The sequence below is a fragment of the Triticum dicoccoides genome, chromosome 1A (assembly GCF_002162155.2).
Source record: "Triticum dicoccoides isolate Atlit2015 ecotype Zavitan chromosome 1A, WEW_v2.0, whole genome shotgun sequence".
Classification (NCBI taxonomy): Eukaryota; Viridiplantae; Streptophyta; class Magnoliopsida; order Poales; family Poaceae; genus Triticum; species Triticum dicoccoides.
In genome coordinates, this window is record NC_041380.1 from 563,856,090 (window position 1) to 563,872,468 (window position 16,379).

Sequence of the window (16,379 nt, forward strand, 5' to 3'; positions counted from 1 at the left end):
CCCCTTCTCTAACTCCGACCTCCACAAATACGTCGCCGGCTACAGGCTGCTGATCCTCGGCGGCGGCGGCAGCGCCACCTAATGCTACTTCTCCTCCCCGCCGACGCACTCCACTGCCTGTTCTGGTGCTATGGTCGGCTACCGCCTCTCTTTCCCAGACCTCATCGTTCCCACCCTGCCGCCTCCCAAATTCAAATTTTCGTCACCCAAATGCGCGCGCCTGGTCGAACTGTCTAGAAACCACCCTTTCAGCCCAATATAAATACAAGTGAGCAGGCAGATGAGACTCACACTGCTCGAACTACATCCCAAGAAGCAACACGGTGGTCAAGCTCTCATATCTTCAAATCGACAGATTGTGAGGAGGTCGATTTACTGCCCATCGCCTTCTAATTTGCTTCGCCAAGGACCAAGGTATGTTGTGTTATGCAATACCAAGATTTAGTAATGATTGCAATAGATGAGTATCTGCACATACTACTATTAGATGATGATGCCTCTTTTATTTCTGAAGTTAACATCAAAACAAGAATTTGCAGATCACTGTATGGTTGTATAACATGTTTTTTATTTGTTATTTTAAGTTTTTATGCATACTGATCGTTGGGGCTTTGACCTCCAAGTTGGTCTGTTTCCTATTAAAAGAATTAAAAGATCTGCATCTTAGTTCTAGGTGGATCAGCTTATTTTATATGAGTCGGTCAGAGAGAAACTGATGTTGCTAGGTTTGTTATATTTCCCTTCATATAAAATCACATGACTTAGTCAGTCATATGTATGCATAGAGATACTCACTTCAGCTCCAACTGTCCTTGGGTTTGGTTTTCACCAACTAAATCACTGAAATTTTTGAAAAAAAAATGATTATTTACATGGCAGGTCCAGAAGAAATTTGATAAGCCTAGAAGTTCCTGGAGAAACACTTGGATTTGGGTGTGAAGCTGAAAATTAAAAGGTCAGGACCAAATTCATACTTGATCACTGGAATTCATTGGTTTACTGTTGTATTCTATTATGCTTTGGCTTGTACTTTTTGGCTGCCACACCTCTGCATAACATTTGTTTTTATTCATGTTGCTTACCTAATGATTATCAAATTCATCCAGTGTGCAATTTCGTATCTAATGATGATGAACTGCCCTTCGGTTAAGGAATGTTTCTTTTGACTTCTGGCAAAGAATAGTTGTCTTATTAGATTGCATATAGTGTTCCTACTAGCTTTCGATTCAATTTTTTCTAACCTCCACTTCTGTTTTTTGGGGGAAACTAGCAGCTATTACACCCCAAATGTTACAGCTCTCGTGCCAACAAAGTGCTAAAGGAAAACAAAAAGGTTGGTTCCTGTATCTTACTGCTTGGCAAAACAATCTGCTTGTATATTTCTTATTTATACCTAACCATTTACCGTCCAACTTGTAATAACACAGTGGTCGACAGCAGTAGCAAGCCCAACAGAACTTGCTCCAATGGCATGCCATGTGCTCGAACAGGTTTATTTATACGTGAACCAACGGACAAATTTAAGTTACTCATCTTCAGATGATGAAGTGACAAACCAATCAGCGATGGTGATTTTTCCTACTTATACTGGTATGCTCACATCAATCGACGGATTGGAGCGAGGAGAAAGCTCAAAAGGTAAATCTATAGGGCGGAAGTGTTTGCTTATATAATTCCGTTTACCCACTTAATTAATTTCTCGTGTAAATTCTGTAGGGTGAAAGCGTGCACGTGAAGCAATAAGATATGCTAGCCGTACACCAGAGCAAATCCAAGCAAGGCGAGAACGTGTTAGAGCACGTCGGCAAAATTTGACACCTAAGGAGAAGGAAGAGATTAATGCACGAAGAAGAGAGAAACGACAACGTATGACACTTGAAGAGAGAAATGCAAGCCAGCGAGCACGTAGGCAAAGTTTGACACTAGAGGAGAGGCAAGAAAGAAATGCACGCCAACGAGCGCGTCGGCAAAGCCTGCCACCGGAAGAGCGGCGGGCACTTCTAGCTCAACGTAATGCAAGTTATGCATCTAGACGAGATACCCCATGCATGGATTCCATTGTATCAAATTGCCCTACAGGTTCATTGCTGGGACATGCATCATCAAGCTCTTATGCCTTTAGTTACCCAAGTACACTGACTCAAACTTTTTCTACATTGACAAGATCAACATGAGGATGATTGAGAGATTTCCTGGGGAGGAGATGGTATACCACAGTTTTGATCGGGCTGAGGATGATCCACACAACTACTATCCTGCAGAATTCTTAAATTCATTAACACCTAACGGGCTACCTCCCCACATCCTAAAGTTGAAGATTAATTGCCCTATTATATTGTTACGGAACATTGACCGAGCGAATGGGTTGTGCAATGGGACTAGGTTGGTTGTCCGGGGGTTCATGAGGAATGCAATTGATGCTGAGATTGTGCTGGGCCAGCATGCTGGTAAGAGGGTGTTCCTTCCTCGAATTCCTCTCTGCCCGTCAGACGACGAGATGTTTCCATTTAGGTTCAAGAGGAAGCAATTCCCTATTAGACTTAGCTTTGCTATGACCATTAACAAGGCACAAGGACAAACTATACCAAATGTTGGTGTATACCTCCCTGAACCTGTATTTTCACATGGCCAACTCTATGTTGCTCTTTCTAGAGCTACGTCTAGAAGTAATCTGAAGATTCTTACTATCCCGGGTAAGGAAGAGGAAGGCCGGTCCAACTCCATTGCAAAATTTACAAAGAACATAGTCTACAAAGAAGTTCTCAATGTGTAGTCCAAGGTATCAATCACTCAAGTACAATTTGGTGTCTGTTAAAATTTCAATATTTATAACCAGGGCCAGTCATCTAAAATTGTTTTCAATCTACAGGTCTGAAGTTTGGGCAGTGGACTTTCAAAATGGCAACTTGGATACTTGCTTTAGTGTCATGATATTTTTTATTTTGTAAATGTCAGCTTCCTCACGTCAGACATTTACATGTGCACAACAAATGTACCTTCTCGCTATGAGGTAAGCACTACAAATTATTTCTTCCTTTACATGTGTATGTAGTGTAAACATTACAACACCTTGCATCATACAGAACTAACCTAGAGTGATATGCTTGATCTTCTATGCCAGATGGTATTTAAAAAATGTGTTTCTCACCAAGGAAAGTAGTTATAATAAGCATCAGCATCAGTATGAGAAACAAATTTAAGATGACTGAAATATTATGTTAAAAAAATAGCCAGAAGATCCTGATCTTACTAAACAGAGTTCCTGGCTGGAAGATATTTTTTATGTTTTGCTCAAGTAGCAGGCAGTAGGTAGCTTTGTCTTTTCATCTTGTTACAGTCAAATCTTGCTTTATATAATGTAGAAGAGGATGAAAGTTTGTTTATTTAAGAAATAATCTAATGATTAGAACAATGAATGCCTTCTAGGGGCGTCGCCTCCAGTGGCTTCCTATACATTGAGCATTTCTTTGTAAGATGTAACATAATACAAGGCACCTATCTGATAAATGGGAAAAACGTGTATATACTTTGTTGTGTATTACCAATATATATGTGTTTATGTTTCATACTGTAAAACATGGTCGTTGATAATTTTGCTATTAAACAGTGCTTGCTGGAGACTAAAATAGACGAGAGCCGCATTGGTAGAGGTCAGTGGACTGGAGGTGTGCGGTGCACTGAGAAGGCGAAGCAGAGGCTGAAAGTTAGACTAATTTTCTGTGCTTCACGAGCTGCTTTGTAGCAAAGTTAAATACTCTGTTTTTTGACAGTGAGGGGAGATACTTGTTGCACATATAGGCTATGTAGCGCTTATGTTTTTTAGATGGAAGATACTCTACTTTGTGGCAGGGAGAGATAGTGCTACTTCTGTCATATTCTTGTACATACATCTCTAAGCTTAATAACAATTGATTATGCTCTTTGTTGATTTTCCATGATGCAACTTTTTGATGATGCGGTTCTTGTGTCGAGGCCTGTATGATTCATGAGATGATTGGTTTTAAGAATGAAGAAATAGTGGCAAATAAACAAAATAAGACATTATGGCACATTGTATTTGGAAAATTGTCATGATGTGTGTCCTTGTAGTTGTAATGTTTTAGCCGAAGTTTGTTTATTCATGCTTTATTTCTATCTTGCATACATGACTGAGAACACATATGTTTACAATCTTTTTCATTCATCATCTAGAAATGCAGGCCTCTTTTTATTTATTTCAAGTTTACTTCGTAAGTAAATATTTGTATGCTAAAACTGTAATCAAAATGTTTTCGCTAACAAACATAAGCGAAATATTCAAATCCATTTGAGCTTTATCTCTCTTGGAATGGTGTCACCTCTAAAACGTTTTCCCGTGGCAACGCACGGGTCGGTGCCAGTCGCACTTCCATTGCACTAAGTTGTGGGGACAAATATCAATATGTCGCATCATGTTATTCCATTATTGATATTAAGGCCAGGTTTAAATGAGGTGCTTGATTTGTTACCATTTCTAGCTGGAAATGGTGTATGGGATGGAGGTGGCGTCCAAGTGAAGCAAAGAGGACTTGAAATCAGACCAATTTGGATTCGGAGATAAAGCTGGTCAGTCGTGAAGTTGACCGATTTGGATTCAGTGTCGCCGTTGTTGCCACATGTGTGTGAACAGATTTTCTATCTGCCGCATGGTCTCTATCAACTTGATATAGGATAGAGCGAGCAATGATAAAACTCAATGTGGAGTACAACAAGTCTTTCAGTGAGGCGGAGATGGAGAAGAAACTGTTTGGCTTGGACGCATGGGTTTGTGGATTGCAAACCATATTTTTGATTGTGCTTGATATTTATGTATCTATCAACAACACATCATTACTTTGATCAATGACTGTATATTTTTTTATTTTGTCAGCAGCAGCGTATGGGATCGTAACTATAACTTAAGTTAACCTTTTTTTTATCCCGTAGCGTAGCACGGGCATCTTACTAGTCATAAATAAAGATGGCACAGGACAGAAAGAAAATCCCCAGCGTGAATTATGCTAGCAGAGGTATGTTAAACAATACAGCATACCTTTTCTATGCGCTCACGAATAAATTTCTGTGTACGAGACTTTTCAGCATTAGAGAGATAATGATCACGTTGTTTCTTCGCAGCTGTTATCTCCAATGTTAATTTCTGTTCCCTGATATGAGTCTTCTCAGCTGCATTAAACTACAAGGATTAGACTACGTACAAATCAGTTCACATTACTGACAAGTTTATAGCTACTTTACAGTTTTGTACTTTAGGCATACCTATTTCACCAACCAGATCATCCCATTTGAACTTCCTGAGATACTTTATGTTCCAGATGTCATAATAAAATGATGACCTCTTCTTCCCACCTAATAAAATACATACAAGAATAATTGAGCTCTCTAGCACACATTGTATAGCTCTTCAAACATGACAGAGCCGACAAAAGCAATCCTTTTGAGGCCAAAAATTTGAGGGGTTTGAGGGTTGAGCAGTAAAAAGGAAGAACATATCATCCATGTTCAGTATATCTAATGTAAATCAACGGTAACATAGAAAGAATAAAACACATGAAACATAGAGCCGAGAACAAACCTATTTGTTCACCATTAAGCAGATTAGCCACCCTCTTGGCGACACTTTTCTTTGCAAACTCAACCCACCTAGAAAGATTTTAGGAACATTATTAAGGCCATACAAGTAACAAATACAACAATAAAAATATGTCAAAATTGTGAAATACTACGCATCATCTACCACATCTTTACATGACTACTCCAGAAATGCAATAAGTAGACAATGGTAAGTATTGCTCCATGTTTGACTTTCAGCATAAAACCGAAAAATGGGATCTAGCAAGTCTCTACAAAGCAGCTCATCTGTGTATTTTGACAACATACCCTTCGGAGTAAGCCTTCGCTTTTACGTTACTATGCTTGCGATGACCTTGACCTGGAGGAAAGAGATGACATTAGTAGATGACAGTTAAGAAGTTGGGTTCTTTTCATTTACAAATATGGTGAGCATTATAAAGAGCAGTAGAGCACTTCACATTCTAAGACGTATAACCACGAGGGACAGGAAAAACAACTCGCTGTCGCTGCACAGTATACTGCCGCAGCAACATGTGCAATCAGCATGCAAAACATGATTATCATTCGATGACATGTTTTCTATTTGAATTTTCCCCTTCCCCTAGAAGAAATGAAGAATGTTTTCACAAATACAAGCAAGACAAACAAACCTAGAACTCCATGAACAGCCTTCTGCTACCGAAATACAGGCTTGTTACACGCGTTGAGGCATGTTATATGCAGCAGAAACTCTGCGCGGGATTACACGCATCTCCCTCGATCATCCACAAGGGAGACTTGAAGATCAGATAAATATGGTTTGTTCTCTTTGTTTTTTATAGGCTGGCTAACATCGCTGCATTGCCCTTTGCGTATTCGCATGAATAAAAAAGTAGGGCTTTCAGCTTATTTGTGTTCCTCAAATGAACGCTGCTTAGCTTTGGCACCGTATCATCACAAATTGGACATAAAAAACGCAGCCACCAATTCAGTCAGTTCATGACGGGGGATTACCTTCGGGTACGAGGTAGATCCTCTGCACCTCGCCGTACTTGGAGAAGATTTGTCGGACGTGCGACGGGTTCATGTGGGGAGGGACGCGGCTGAGGTAGCACACCCCACGCTTGCTGAAGCCACCCAGACTCTTGTTCAGAGGCCGCTTCCTCTTCTCTCCGGCGCCTCCACCCTCCTCGCCTTCGATCCCGGTGCCTCCTTCCTCCTCTCCGACCAGGTCTTCCTCTTCATCAGTGTGGTACTCGTTCTCGGTGGTCTCTGCCATGGGTGGCGGTCGGCGGGTTAACGGAGACTGCGCGGATCAAAAATCGAGGCCGGCCACACCTCAGTCCATAAATACAGACGCCAAACCGTAACATTTAATAAACTTGTAGCGAAAGGTATGATGAACTTCTGACTGAACTGGCAACACACAAGGAATTCTATCTTGCGTCATTCAGAAATTGCATCTGGCCACGCTGCTGAACCTAACAAAATCCAAGTGGTGCAGTAGGGGCTGGAGTAGTGCAGTAGGGGGAGGAGGCTGCTCACCTTGAGCTGGGGGGAGGCTCTGGCGTGGATATTGCTGGAGGGTGGACGGAGCTGGTCGTCCGGCTGCCGGCGGCGACCAACGGCAGTGGCCGCAAATGCGGGATTTGACTGCACGGCGACTGCGGGCGGTGGTGGACGGAGACCTGCGGCGTGAGGCCGAGATGCGACGGGGCGGCAGCGGCGGCGTGACGGCGCGACGGCGGGCAGGCGGCGGCGCGTCGGCGGGCTGGCGGCGCCGCAGCTAGGGTTGAGCGAGCTCTGTTCGGGCCAGGCTAAACGGTTAGGCTGTTTGGGTTCATAGGATAAGATTATTATAGGAATAGGAATCTTATACGAAATGAGATGATATGTATCTCAAATCCTATGAGTAGGAATAGGAAACAAAATGTCATTTGATTGACATTAAAGAAATTTTTCCATTGAGTTTAAACTTTTTTTTATTTTCCTATGAAATGTAAAGGATAGAAACCAATCCTACGTAGAAATAGAAATTCATTTTTGTGAACCAAAAGGGTCTAAAAAAAATCCTATAAAAATCCTATCCTCTAGAGAATTCCTATGAAATTCCTCTAAACGAAAGAAGGCCTTAGAGGTTGCACTTCGGGAGGGCAATCGAGTCCTGCTTCTTGTTTCTTCGAAGCTGGGCCGGGGCTGCTCAAAAAAATTGCACGGCAGGCTGCTCAACCTCTGATTGGATGGGCATCCTGGCCGCTCGATCGGATCTATCACCCACGGACGGTGGGGATTCGATCTCGTCAGCGGATAGAGCCCTCTTCTGCTTGCACGGGCGTGATGCAGCAATACTTGAGAAACTGAAATGCTCTCTCTCTCTCTCTCTGCATGTTTCTGTGCTATTTTTTGGCACCACCATTGCCTAAGATTTTGTGTGATATTTATTTTCTTTCTAATTGCAAGGATGAACATGCTCTTACTTTACTCGCATCTTGTTTACCGAGTTTCATGTTTATAATCTGTGAATGAGTTTCTCATCTCAACTCTTTACTCCACATTGAACTAGAAATGGCTCGACTTCTGAATTGCATTAGGTTTATCGTCAATGTGACCTTACGAATGGATTGTGTGTTGGCTAGGGCGTCGCGATCGGCCAAGAGCCGTCGCGGCATGGTTCAGGAGGCTCGGGGTGGTTCATCAAGTGGAGCAGGTCCTGGAGGAAGTGGAGTAAGAGTAGCAAGAGCGAACACGGTGTCAAGAAGGAAGGAATGGAGAAAAGGCAGAAGGAGCAAACACAGCATTTCAGTACACCAGCAACCCAGCATTTCAGTCCAGTCCAGACTAAAGGGGCAACCAACAGCAAGAGCAAAACCACTCAGTCGATTACCTTTGCAACTCAAGTGATTTTGTAACTCCAGTGCCATTAGGCCGCGCTTGGAATCAGTGTAATCAAATACAGACGTATTTATTTTACACGAGTAACTTACCGGCCACTATTATTTATTTTATTTACACGAGTAACTTACCGGCCACTAGCAGATTTTCAGTCGGAAACAAAACAATGGACAGAGGTCTGTATTTTTTTTCTACAGAGGTATCTGAAACTACAACGGTAATCCAAACAAGGCCTTAGCATTCATATTATGACAATATGTTTTCAGAAATCACATGCACAATCATGAGTAACCCCTAACCAACAAGAGGCAGGCAGGATGCCAAGATCTATGTTAGTAAGTGTATGTAGCTCAAGGCAACAGTAATGTCTTTAATACATCTTGTTCAAAAAATGAAAAGCAGACTCTGGTGCAACAGGGCTACTCGCTAGCTGAACAGGCTCCTCGATTCTAGATAATAGACCTCAAAATGTGTGCAAGTGCAGAGAGAAATAACTCGGAAATAAGATTTGACCAAACCAAGCAATAACAGACCCTGAAGAATCAAAACATCCCAAGTGCTTGCTAATCAAGAAATGCAAGACCAAACTACTCTAGTGCTGCAACAGGGCCTACTTACTAGTATATGAAACATGAATCGCAAAACATGCTCCAAACTGCAAAATAGTTGAACAGCCTCCTCAATCCACGCTCTTCCACATTATAGACCTCAAAATGTGATCAGCACCACCACAGGATGATGAAAGATTCAATAGTCGAGACCCGATTAGGTCCATGGTTGCACATAAATTACACAGTATACTAGATGTTTGATTTCATTAAGCACAACAAAGAGGTTCTAGTCGTCTAATCATCGGCCTCGGTTTTGGACTTCTTTTTTTTCTTTTTCCCTTCTGTGGCCGTCTTAGGCTCAACAGACTCTGCAGCATCACGGTTCTTCTTTTTCTTTTTCTTGGGAGTCTCGTCTTGCTCGCCATCGACATTGGCTGCCATCTCTTGATCCTGGGGCTCCTCTAGCTTGTGCTTCTTTTTCTTTTTCTTCTTCTCTGTCCCTTCTTCTGCTGCCGCCGTGTTGGCAGGCTTATCAAGATCCATGGCGTCACCGTCAGCCTCAGATTTGGACTTCTTTTTCTTACTTTTCTTGGCAGTCGTGTCACCGTTCTCCTTCTCCTTATCTGCGAAAAGAAATGTTCAGGGCAAGGTGTAAATATACACATGTACAAAAAGACTTGAAATTAAGTTATTGAGAGACCAATATATAAAGACAAGTACCCTTACCCTCCTCTGAGACTGTGTTGGTCATACCCTCCTCAATTGCAGCTTTCATTACATCAAGGTTCTTGCGTGGTGCAACACCCTTGTCATAAAAGTCTAGTCTCTCCTCGACTTGTTCACGCAGTTTCTCACCGAAAATGGAGCTACTCATATCTGGAATTCATAAACCAGTGAGGAAAACAAACAGAAAAGGCAGTCAGGATGTTCAACCTTTGCAAACAAAGTCCTTCAACTAACCTGAATAACAGTCAATGCGAGAAGCAATTGAGCATTTGTTTGCCAGGTATCTAGCCATTCTTCCCTTGTTCTTGGTCGATGCACGACCAATAAAAGATGAGTGGAATATGAGGCCATACTTCGGTGTGTTTCCACGTGTTTTAAGAGCTCTGCAGTAAAATTAGGAAATCAATCACAACATTTCAGAAGCATAGAGGACAAAGTCTGAATACTTGACAAAACAATTAGTATTTGAGTAGAAGGGCGACTACAAATAAGAAAGCACAGCTTGGAAGTAGGGTGTGGGAATGCATAAGCAGTCCAGTCAGTCACAATTACCTGAAGAGCGCCTTCTCAGCACCTAGTATCTGGAGAGTGGAGGCAGGGCATTTTGCAAGATTTGAAAGACTGCCAGCATGAGAGATTAACCGAGCTCCAACCATTTCACCAATCAATGAAGTCAGATTTGGTGCAATATCATTCATCTTTGTCACCAGATACTCATAGAGATTTTTACGGTACTCAGATAGATTCATGACCCTTTGAGCAAACTGTTGGACATTGATCAAATCAACTGGTGAAAGGTCCTGGCCTGAAAATAAAAAGAAGATTAGATAAACTAAGCAACCGTGGCAACTACTGAGAAGCATACCAATTGTGGACATGGTTGTTACCCATAGATGCCTTTGCTGCTTCAACAATTTCTTTTGCCTTGTCCTCATCTCCAATCAGATCTGCTAAAGCTGGAATGTCTTTCTCTGACAAATCAGATTTGTTTACTACAAACTTGGCAAGCTTAGCATAAAGGTAGTTGTCATTCACAATTTTGACCAGCTCAGGAAAATGCCATCCATACCACTCCCTGCATCATGGTTAAGCAACAATTAATACACCCATGCAACTAACACAACTACAGTGACAAATGTTCAAAACTAGTTACAGCGTCAACAAGGGTAAAAAGAAAAAAGAAAAATGCCATTACACCCACCGAAAGCATACAGTGTTCCCCCCCAAAAAAGCATACATAGTGCAGAATATACTGCACAGTTGGTAAGTTAAAATGATCTTTCACTACCATGGGATATACTTAAGATAGTACAGTGTACACAGCACGTATGTCACTGTAAGCCAGACAGTGACGTGACTGGGCATGCAACTAACATAAACACAGGAAGATGTATTTGATCACGTGGACTGAGGAAATTTGTCAAGACTCACAATACGCAATTGAATGCACATGGTAAAACCAGAGACTTGGGCTTAGGGTTTGAAATATAGCATATAGACAAAATATGATTGATGCCACTGATGTAAAAGAAAAACTGGATACAAAAGAAGAGGCATACAGGTGATATTAATCAAATTTCAGCTGTTTTTTTAACTCCTGCAATCAGAAATGGTGGCATAACCAGCATATACCGACAGCTAAACTGGAAAAGTAATGAACACATGTCAACTCTAGTGCCTATACCTAGAACTTTCTCAGGACTTGTATGTCGCCATCAACTTTTCTTTTTGAGATAATCCAAGTCTCATCGCGACAGCCAAACCAAAGAACCAGATACTGGTTAATAAATTAAGCAAGTTAAGAATAAGATGAGGAACCAACCTCACTCTCATGGAGAAGGAATTGACATCCTTATCGAGTGTATCCAACAGAAAGATGGCTTGAATCACCATGTTATCCACGCGATTCACATTGAACTTGACCTTTGCCCTGCTATAGCTATGCCCCAGACCCAACTGGGCCTTCTCCAGGTCAGATGGCTGCAATAAAAAACAAACAGAACAAAGTTTACAAACAAGTATATATGGAACAAGAGCAGTGATGGAATAAAACCAATTTGTGAAACTACAGACAATTCACTGTATGATCTAGGTAAACTTAATTAGTAAAAATGATATGTCAAGCATAAGGTGGTAATTGTCCAACTCTCTGCGCCGACTTGATGCAAAATCATACTGTAGTTCATACCACCAAAACATTAAACTTTTCCCACTGCTGCACAATCCTCTAAAATCAAATACACCAGCCACAACCCAGGCCAGACCACAATGTGATTTGATTTATCCTACTAGACAGCTTTACGACCCATGTCTGACAGTTGAATCTTTATTACGGGACAATGTAAAACATGGAAACTAGACAGACGCAAATGCAAAAATCCATCACCTTGAGTTGGTCAATGAACTGATCGAAGTGCAGCCGCACGGCGCGGAGCAGTTCCTGGACATAGTCGTTGGACTCGCAGGGGATTCCGGTGGCCTCGGTGATGTGGGAGCCGACCTTGGGCTCCATGACGCCGACCCTGAACTTGGCCTTCTTCCCCTCCTTGACCTTGGGCAGGTTGAGCTCCAGGAAGTTCCTCAGCTCGTCGGTCATGATCCCTGGGCCACCAAAGGAGCATTCGCTCGTCACGGGGGTCATAATAAAGCAGGGAGATTTGAGACGAGGGTTCCACCGGGAGAGGAGGGGGCACGGTACCTTCGGAGATGGCGTTGCACTGGTTGAGGGCGTCGACGGCGGAGAGGAAGGGGGTGAAGCCGGCGAGCTTGACGGCCTTGCTGAAGCGCTTGAGGTCGAGCACGGTGGAGCGGACGGCGTCCACGCTCTGGCCGATCTCGTCGATGCCGTGGGCGTGGAAGAGCGCGTACCCCGACGCCGACTCGAAGAGCAGGTAGAGCGCCATCTCGCCCGCGCGCTTCGCCGGCGGCGGCCGAGGGGTTTGGGGGGGCGGAGGCGGGGAAGAGGCTAGGGTTTAGGCCAAGGGATGTGGGCTTCGCCGGGGCCTTACTTATGGTGGGGTTTCCGTTGACGCTACGCTGGGAAGTCTGGGCCGTTCGATTGGATCAGCGCCGGTTGCACAATTCTCTTCCCCTCCTTTTGCTATTCTAACATCTAACATAAAAATAAGATAAAATTATCACCATTTGTACTGTGAAACTGCTATGCACACGATACACCCTTCTCTGTTATTGTTACCGTTTTACCTTCCTATCAATTGGTTTTAATCTTTCCCCTCAAAAAAAAAAATTGGTTTTAATCTTGTGACTAGCACGACAAGGGGCTACAATCCTGGTGCGTTGGGGACAAGCGTGTTTTGTGCGCAGATGCCGCGCACTTTGTTTGTTAGGTGACTCGTTCTGTATTCACAATCTTGATTCCTAGCTGAGACAAATACTTGTTGATGGGCTGCTACTTCACCCTTATACTTACTAGTAAGCGTGCACGTGCAACGCACGTTTTGACTAATATTATAGTCATATGTGGAAATCTACTTGTATATATAGTATTAAACGTCCACCAGTAAATTAGTCTTGTGAAAGCAGCAAATAGACATTAAGGTTTACAAATCGATGTAACAAAAGATCAAACATTAACTTGGTCGTTTCAGCTTGTAGTGCAACAACTTCTTCAATTGTAGCTTTCGATGGAGCAGGGGGAACTGCTTGCCTATTGACCAGACACACTGCTCCCTCCAATTCTTGAAGTTACTCCTGTTAATCATGCAAGTGTTTTGTGTGCAATAGTATAGATGATAAGTGATTGAGATAAAACAATGAAATGCAAGATTTTAATTAATCTTAAATATTACCTTGTTGAAATTAGCAGAATCTCAACGAAAAGCTGACATAGCATCAAGGATTTGTTTCATATTTTCTGCCAGTTTATTAATTCCACCCATAGTCTTTTGAACGCACCAATATTCTAACAATATGCATGTATAAATTAAACCTCTAATTTGCAAGGCTGAAAAGCTACACATGATGCATCTGCAATACCATGAGAAGAGTAATGGTATACTTGCAAATGAAACTGGACATTACACTGATAAAGCATAAAATAAAGTAAGTTGTGCGCAAGAGAAAAGCTCCACCTACAATGAGTTGACTCATACATCCATAAGAATACATGGTGTTGGTTTGGATCAACTTTCAAGCTTCATGCTAGACGAGCATTACGACGGGGAGGGCCGAGGACACAACTTGAAAGCACGGCTTGGCACACCACACATGTTGTGCAGCTCTATTGGTGAAGCACTTGAGTAAGCAAGATCAAGAGAACCCTAATATAATGAGCCAGCTTGATCAATAAATCCCTTTACTTCTACGGCTATCAAGGCATTACACCTTTACCTGTATAAATGGAGGCTTCACGAGCAGCGACAGGCATGTTAGACGCGTTAGAAACCAATGTTGTTCTCTTCATGACAAACTCTTCACGTCTGTTGGGGAACGTCATTGTCAATTGGGGCAAGTCCATGAGAACCCAAGCCATCTCATTTGTTCTTTCACCACATCTCACATAAACCACAGCTTCAGAACTGGAGTACTACAGAGATTGTTAAACTCAACAGTCAGTATAGAGATGTCACCCAGAAATATATGGAAGGAGCAATTCTCTGGAGCTATTACATCAGGGCAGTAAAGAATGGAGAATTAGTGATCACCTTGGAAAGTGCGTGACTAATAACAGTTTTTCCACAACCAAAAGCACCAGGAATAGCACATGTTCCTCCAAGAACCAAGGGATGCATCAAGCACACGCTGAAACCATCACAAAATAGATAAGACTGAGATTTAATGGACTTGGAGGGCAATAAGAAACTAATATCTGAGAATGTTTGGTTACGTAAGAAGAGAAACCATGATGATAAAACAAAAGAACACATTTTATTATGGAAATTGAAGCTAAATATAAGTTGTACACAAAGCTGTCCTGTAAGAAGAGGTGTATCCGCAAAAAGCTTTGATGCAACAGGTCTTGGTGTACACGCATGCCATGCCTGTTGTTCAATAAGTTCAACACAATAAGCTACTGCCTCTGTAATTTAAAATAAAACGTTTTTTGACACCATCATGGACTCTAAAAGATCTTATAAGAAGTTACAGAGGGAGTACCAACTTTCCTAAAAAGAGTTGTATGAAATAACTTTCTTACCTGAAGCATAGTAAATTGCTTTTTCAGGCCCTGAAATTCTAACTCTAGCACTGTATCCTGCATACATGACAAGAGTAGTGTTTCAAATAAAGTTAAGCATGGGTAGAACACATGCAGATAAATTAGAAATTGGAATAAAGTGATAGCTTCCACTAACCTATAGGCTGTATTGAATAGCTGAAGCGACGTAATTTACTTTCCCCTTAGAACCAGGTGGAAGGGCGACACTGGTTCATCAAATTGTTCTCGAAGACAGTCTACAATAGAGTCAGCAATGTTCTCGAAGACAGTCTACAATAGAGTCAGCGAACATTAGCATGTGCACACAGGCCCAAAGCTGCTATCCTCTGTACAATAATATCCATAAAAGAAAATTCAACACCATAAGAACTTACATCATATAGATCTCCGCCTGCGAGAACATCTCCAACAGTTGAAGCAAACAATAAAAGGAGATATTTTAGAGGGCCTTCCAAAGATTAACAGGAATGTCCCTCGTTCACAGTTAAAATATGCTAAATGCATTACCCAACTTTTTTCACTTAAATTTCTAGAGTGCATCGTCTTTAGATCTAATAGCAATAGTATTTAGTGGGCGCTTCAAATTTAACAGGAACGAGGTTGTGACAAGTGACACAGATAAAGAGTAAATGAATGAAATGGACTGATTATCAATTTATCATGCTGAGCTTACCTGGATTCCCTAAAAAAATGTTCCCGAGGATACCAGGACCCAGCTCAACTGAAAGGGGCTGCAAGTGCACAGCTAGTATTATACTGTTAGAAGAGCAAACAGTGGATCTCAAGGGAAGAATAAAAAGTGTAAAAATGAGAACTGAAAAATTCACGTTAATAGTTTTGATAGGTCACACCGCGTAATTATTCGTTATATTCACACCATTTATGTTTTGTTCACTATCAAATAAGCTAAATCTGACCAAAGGTATTGATCTTCTAGGAAAAAAGACCCTGATCTGCAATGCTACAGAACTAATAAGATTAAGCTTAGAACTGTGACTGTACGATAGAACTGTGGAAAACGACGTCCTAGTTCTAAAATTTGTAGCACTGCTGTTCCATCTAGTAACTAAAATTAACCATGACAATGTTTACAGTGCTAAACAACATTATCCATGCTGAACCAGAATCACAAAAACTGCTTCCCAAATTGACAGTATTAATCGAGTTCACTTCCTCTCCTGAAATTGAGAGGACCTGAACAAAGCAAGCCGCATGCACAGCCTGGTGGCAGCCGCAGGCAGGAACATCACATAGGCCGGCCAGCCGCGCACTCCTCTGTAACATCACTACATCCTTTAACTGGAAATACAATGCTTCAGGAACCTGGTGATCAACAGAGGAAGAAAATTTTAGATAGAAACATGCGTTTCATTGCTGGACTAAAACTAAAAAATGTTAAAACTCGAAGCCGTTGCAGGCCTCGCAATGCATCACAGGATCCACTGTAGCTGTAGCAAGAATTCATT

The 16,379-nt window shown here is 41.9% G+C and overlaps 2 protein-coding genes and 1 long non-coding RNA gene across 6 annotated transcripts in view; all 3 read right to left on the reverse strand.

Annotated features, from left to right (window-relative positions):
* Window positions 1–7,361, reverse strand: part of LOC119290759 (pre-rRNA-processing protein ESF2-like) — an 8,852-nt gene extending 1,491 nt beyond the window's left edge. The window contains exons 1-6 of the mRNA XM_037569408.1: window positions 7,114–7,361; window positions 6,583–6,874; window positions 5,896–5,947; window positions 5,591–5,658; window positions 5,275–5,364; window positions 5,051–5,181 (exon numbers count right to left, since the gene is read on the reverse strand). Of these exons, the coding sequence (XP_037425305.1) occupies window positions 5,051–5,181; window positions 5,275–5,364; window positions 5,591–5,658; window positions 5,896–5,947; window positions 6,583–6,847 (606 nt within the window). The 5' untranslated portion in view covers window positions 6,848–6,874; window positions 7,114–7,361. The remainder of the gene's footprint in view (window positions 1–5,050; window positions 5,182–5,274; window positions 5,365–5,590; window positions 5,659–5,895; window positions 5,948–6,582; window positions 6,875–7,113) is intronic.
* Window positions 7,362–9,123: 1,762 nt separating this feature from the next.
* Window positions 9,124–12,728, reverse strand: LOC119290749 (nucleolar protein 56-like). The gene is made up of 8 exons (XM_037569398.1): window positions 12,436–12,728; window positions 12,124–12,338; window positions 11,560–11,717; window positions 10,625–10,812; window positions 10,290–10,542; window positions 9,972–10,120; window positions 9,738–9,887; window positions 9,124–9,634 (listed from the first exon to the last, which is right to left on the reverse strand). Exons 1-8 carry the CDS (start codon window positions 12,638–12,640, stop codon window positions 9,306–9,308), a joined length of 1,647 nt encoding a protein of 548 aa, XP_037425295.1. The 5' UTR covers window positions 12,641–12,728; the 3' UTR covers window positions 9,124–9,305.
* Window positions 12,729–13,600: 872 nt separating this feature from the next.
* LOC119290769 lies at window positions 13,601–16,373 on the reverse strand. 4 transcript variants are annotated; one of them, XR_005142051.1, is made up of 7 exons: window positions 16,108–16,373; window positions 15,587–15,644; window positions 15,288–15,304; window positions 15,050–15,183; window positions 14,893–14,949; window positions 14,402–14,737; window positions 13,601–14,283 (listed from the first exon to the last, which is right to left on the reverse strand). It is a non-coding gene; the product is annotated as an uncharacterized LOC119290769 (long non-coding RNA). The 4 variants fall into 4 exon arrangements; XR_005142055.1 differs by having other exon boundaries at window positions 14,402–14,498; window positions 14,660–14,737; window positions 15,587–16,373; XR_005142053.1 differs by having other exon boundaries at window positions 13,601–14,017; window positions 14,088–14,283; window positions 15,587–16,373.
* Between the last annotated feature and the right edge of the window lie 6 nt (window positions 16,374–16,379).

What these genes read in the sequence shown, in the direction of transcription:
- LOC119290749 (XM_037569398.1), bottom strand. Translation starts at nt 12,640, where the DNA reads ATGGCGCTCTACCTGCTCTTCGAGTCGGCGTCGGGGTACGCGCTCTTC. An exon ending in TCGCATTGACTGTTATTCAG is followed by an intron (nt 9,888 to 9,971) that starts GTTAGTTGAAGG and finishes TATGAATTCCAG; the next exon opens with ATATGAGTAGCTCCATTTTC. An exon ending in CAACACAGTCTCAGAGGAGG is followed by an intron (nt 9,635 to 9,737) that starts GTAAGGGTACTT and finishes TTCTTTTCGCAG; the next exon opens with ATAAGGAGAAGGAGAACGGT.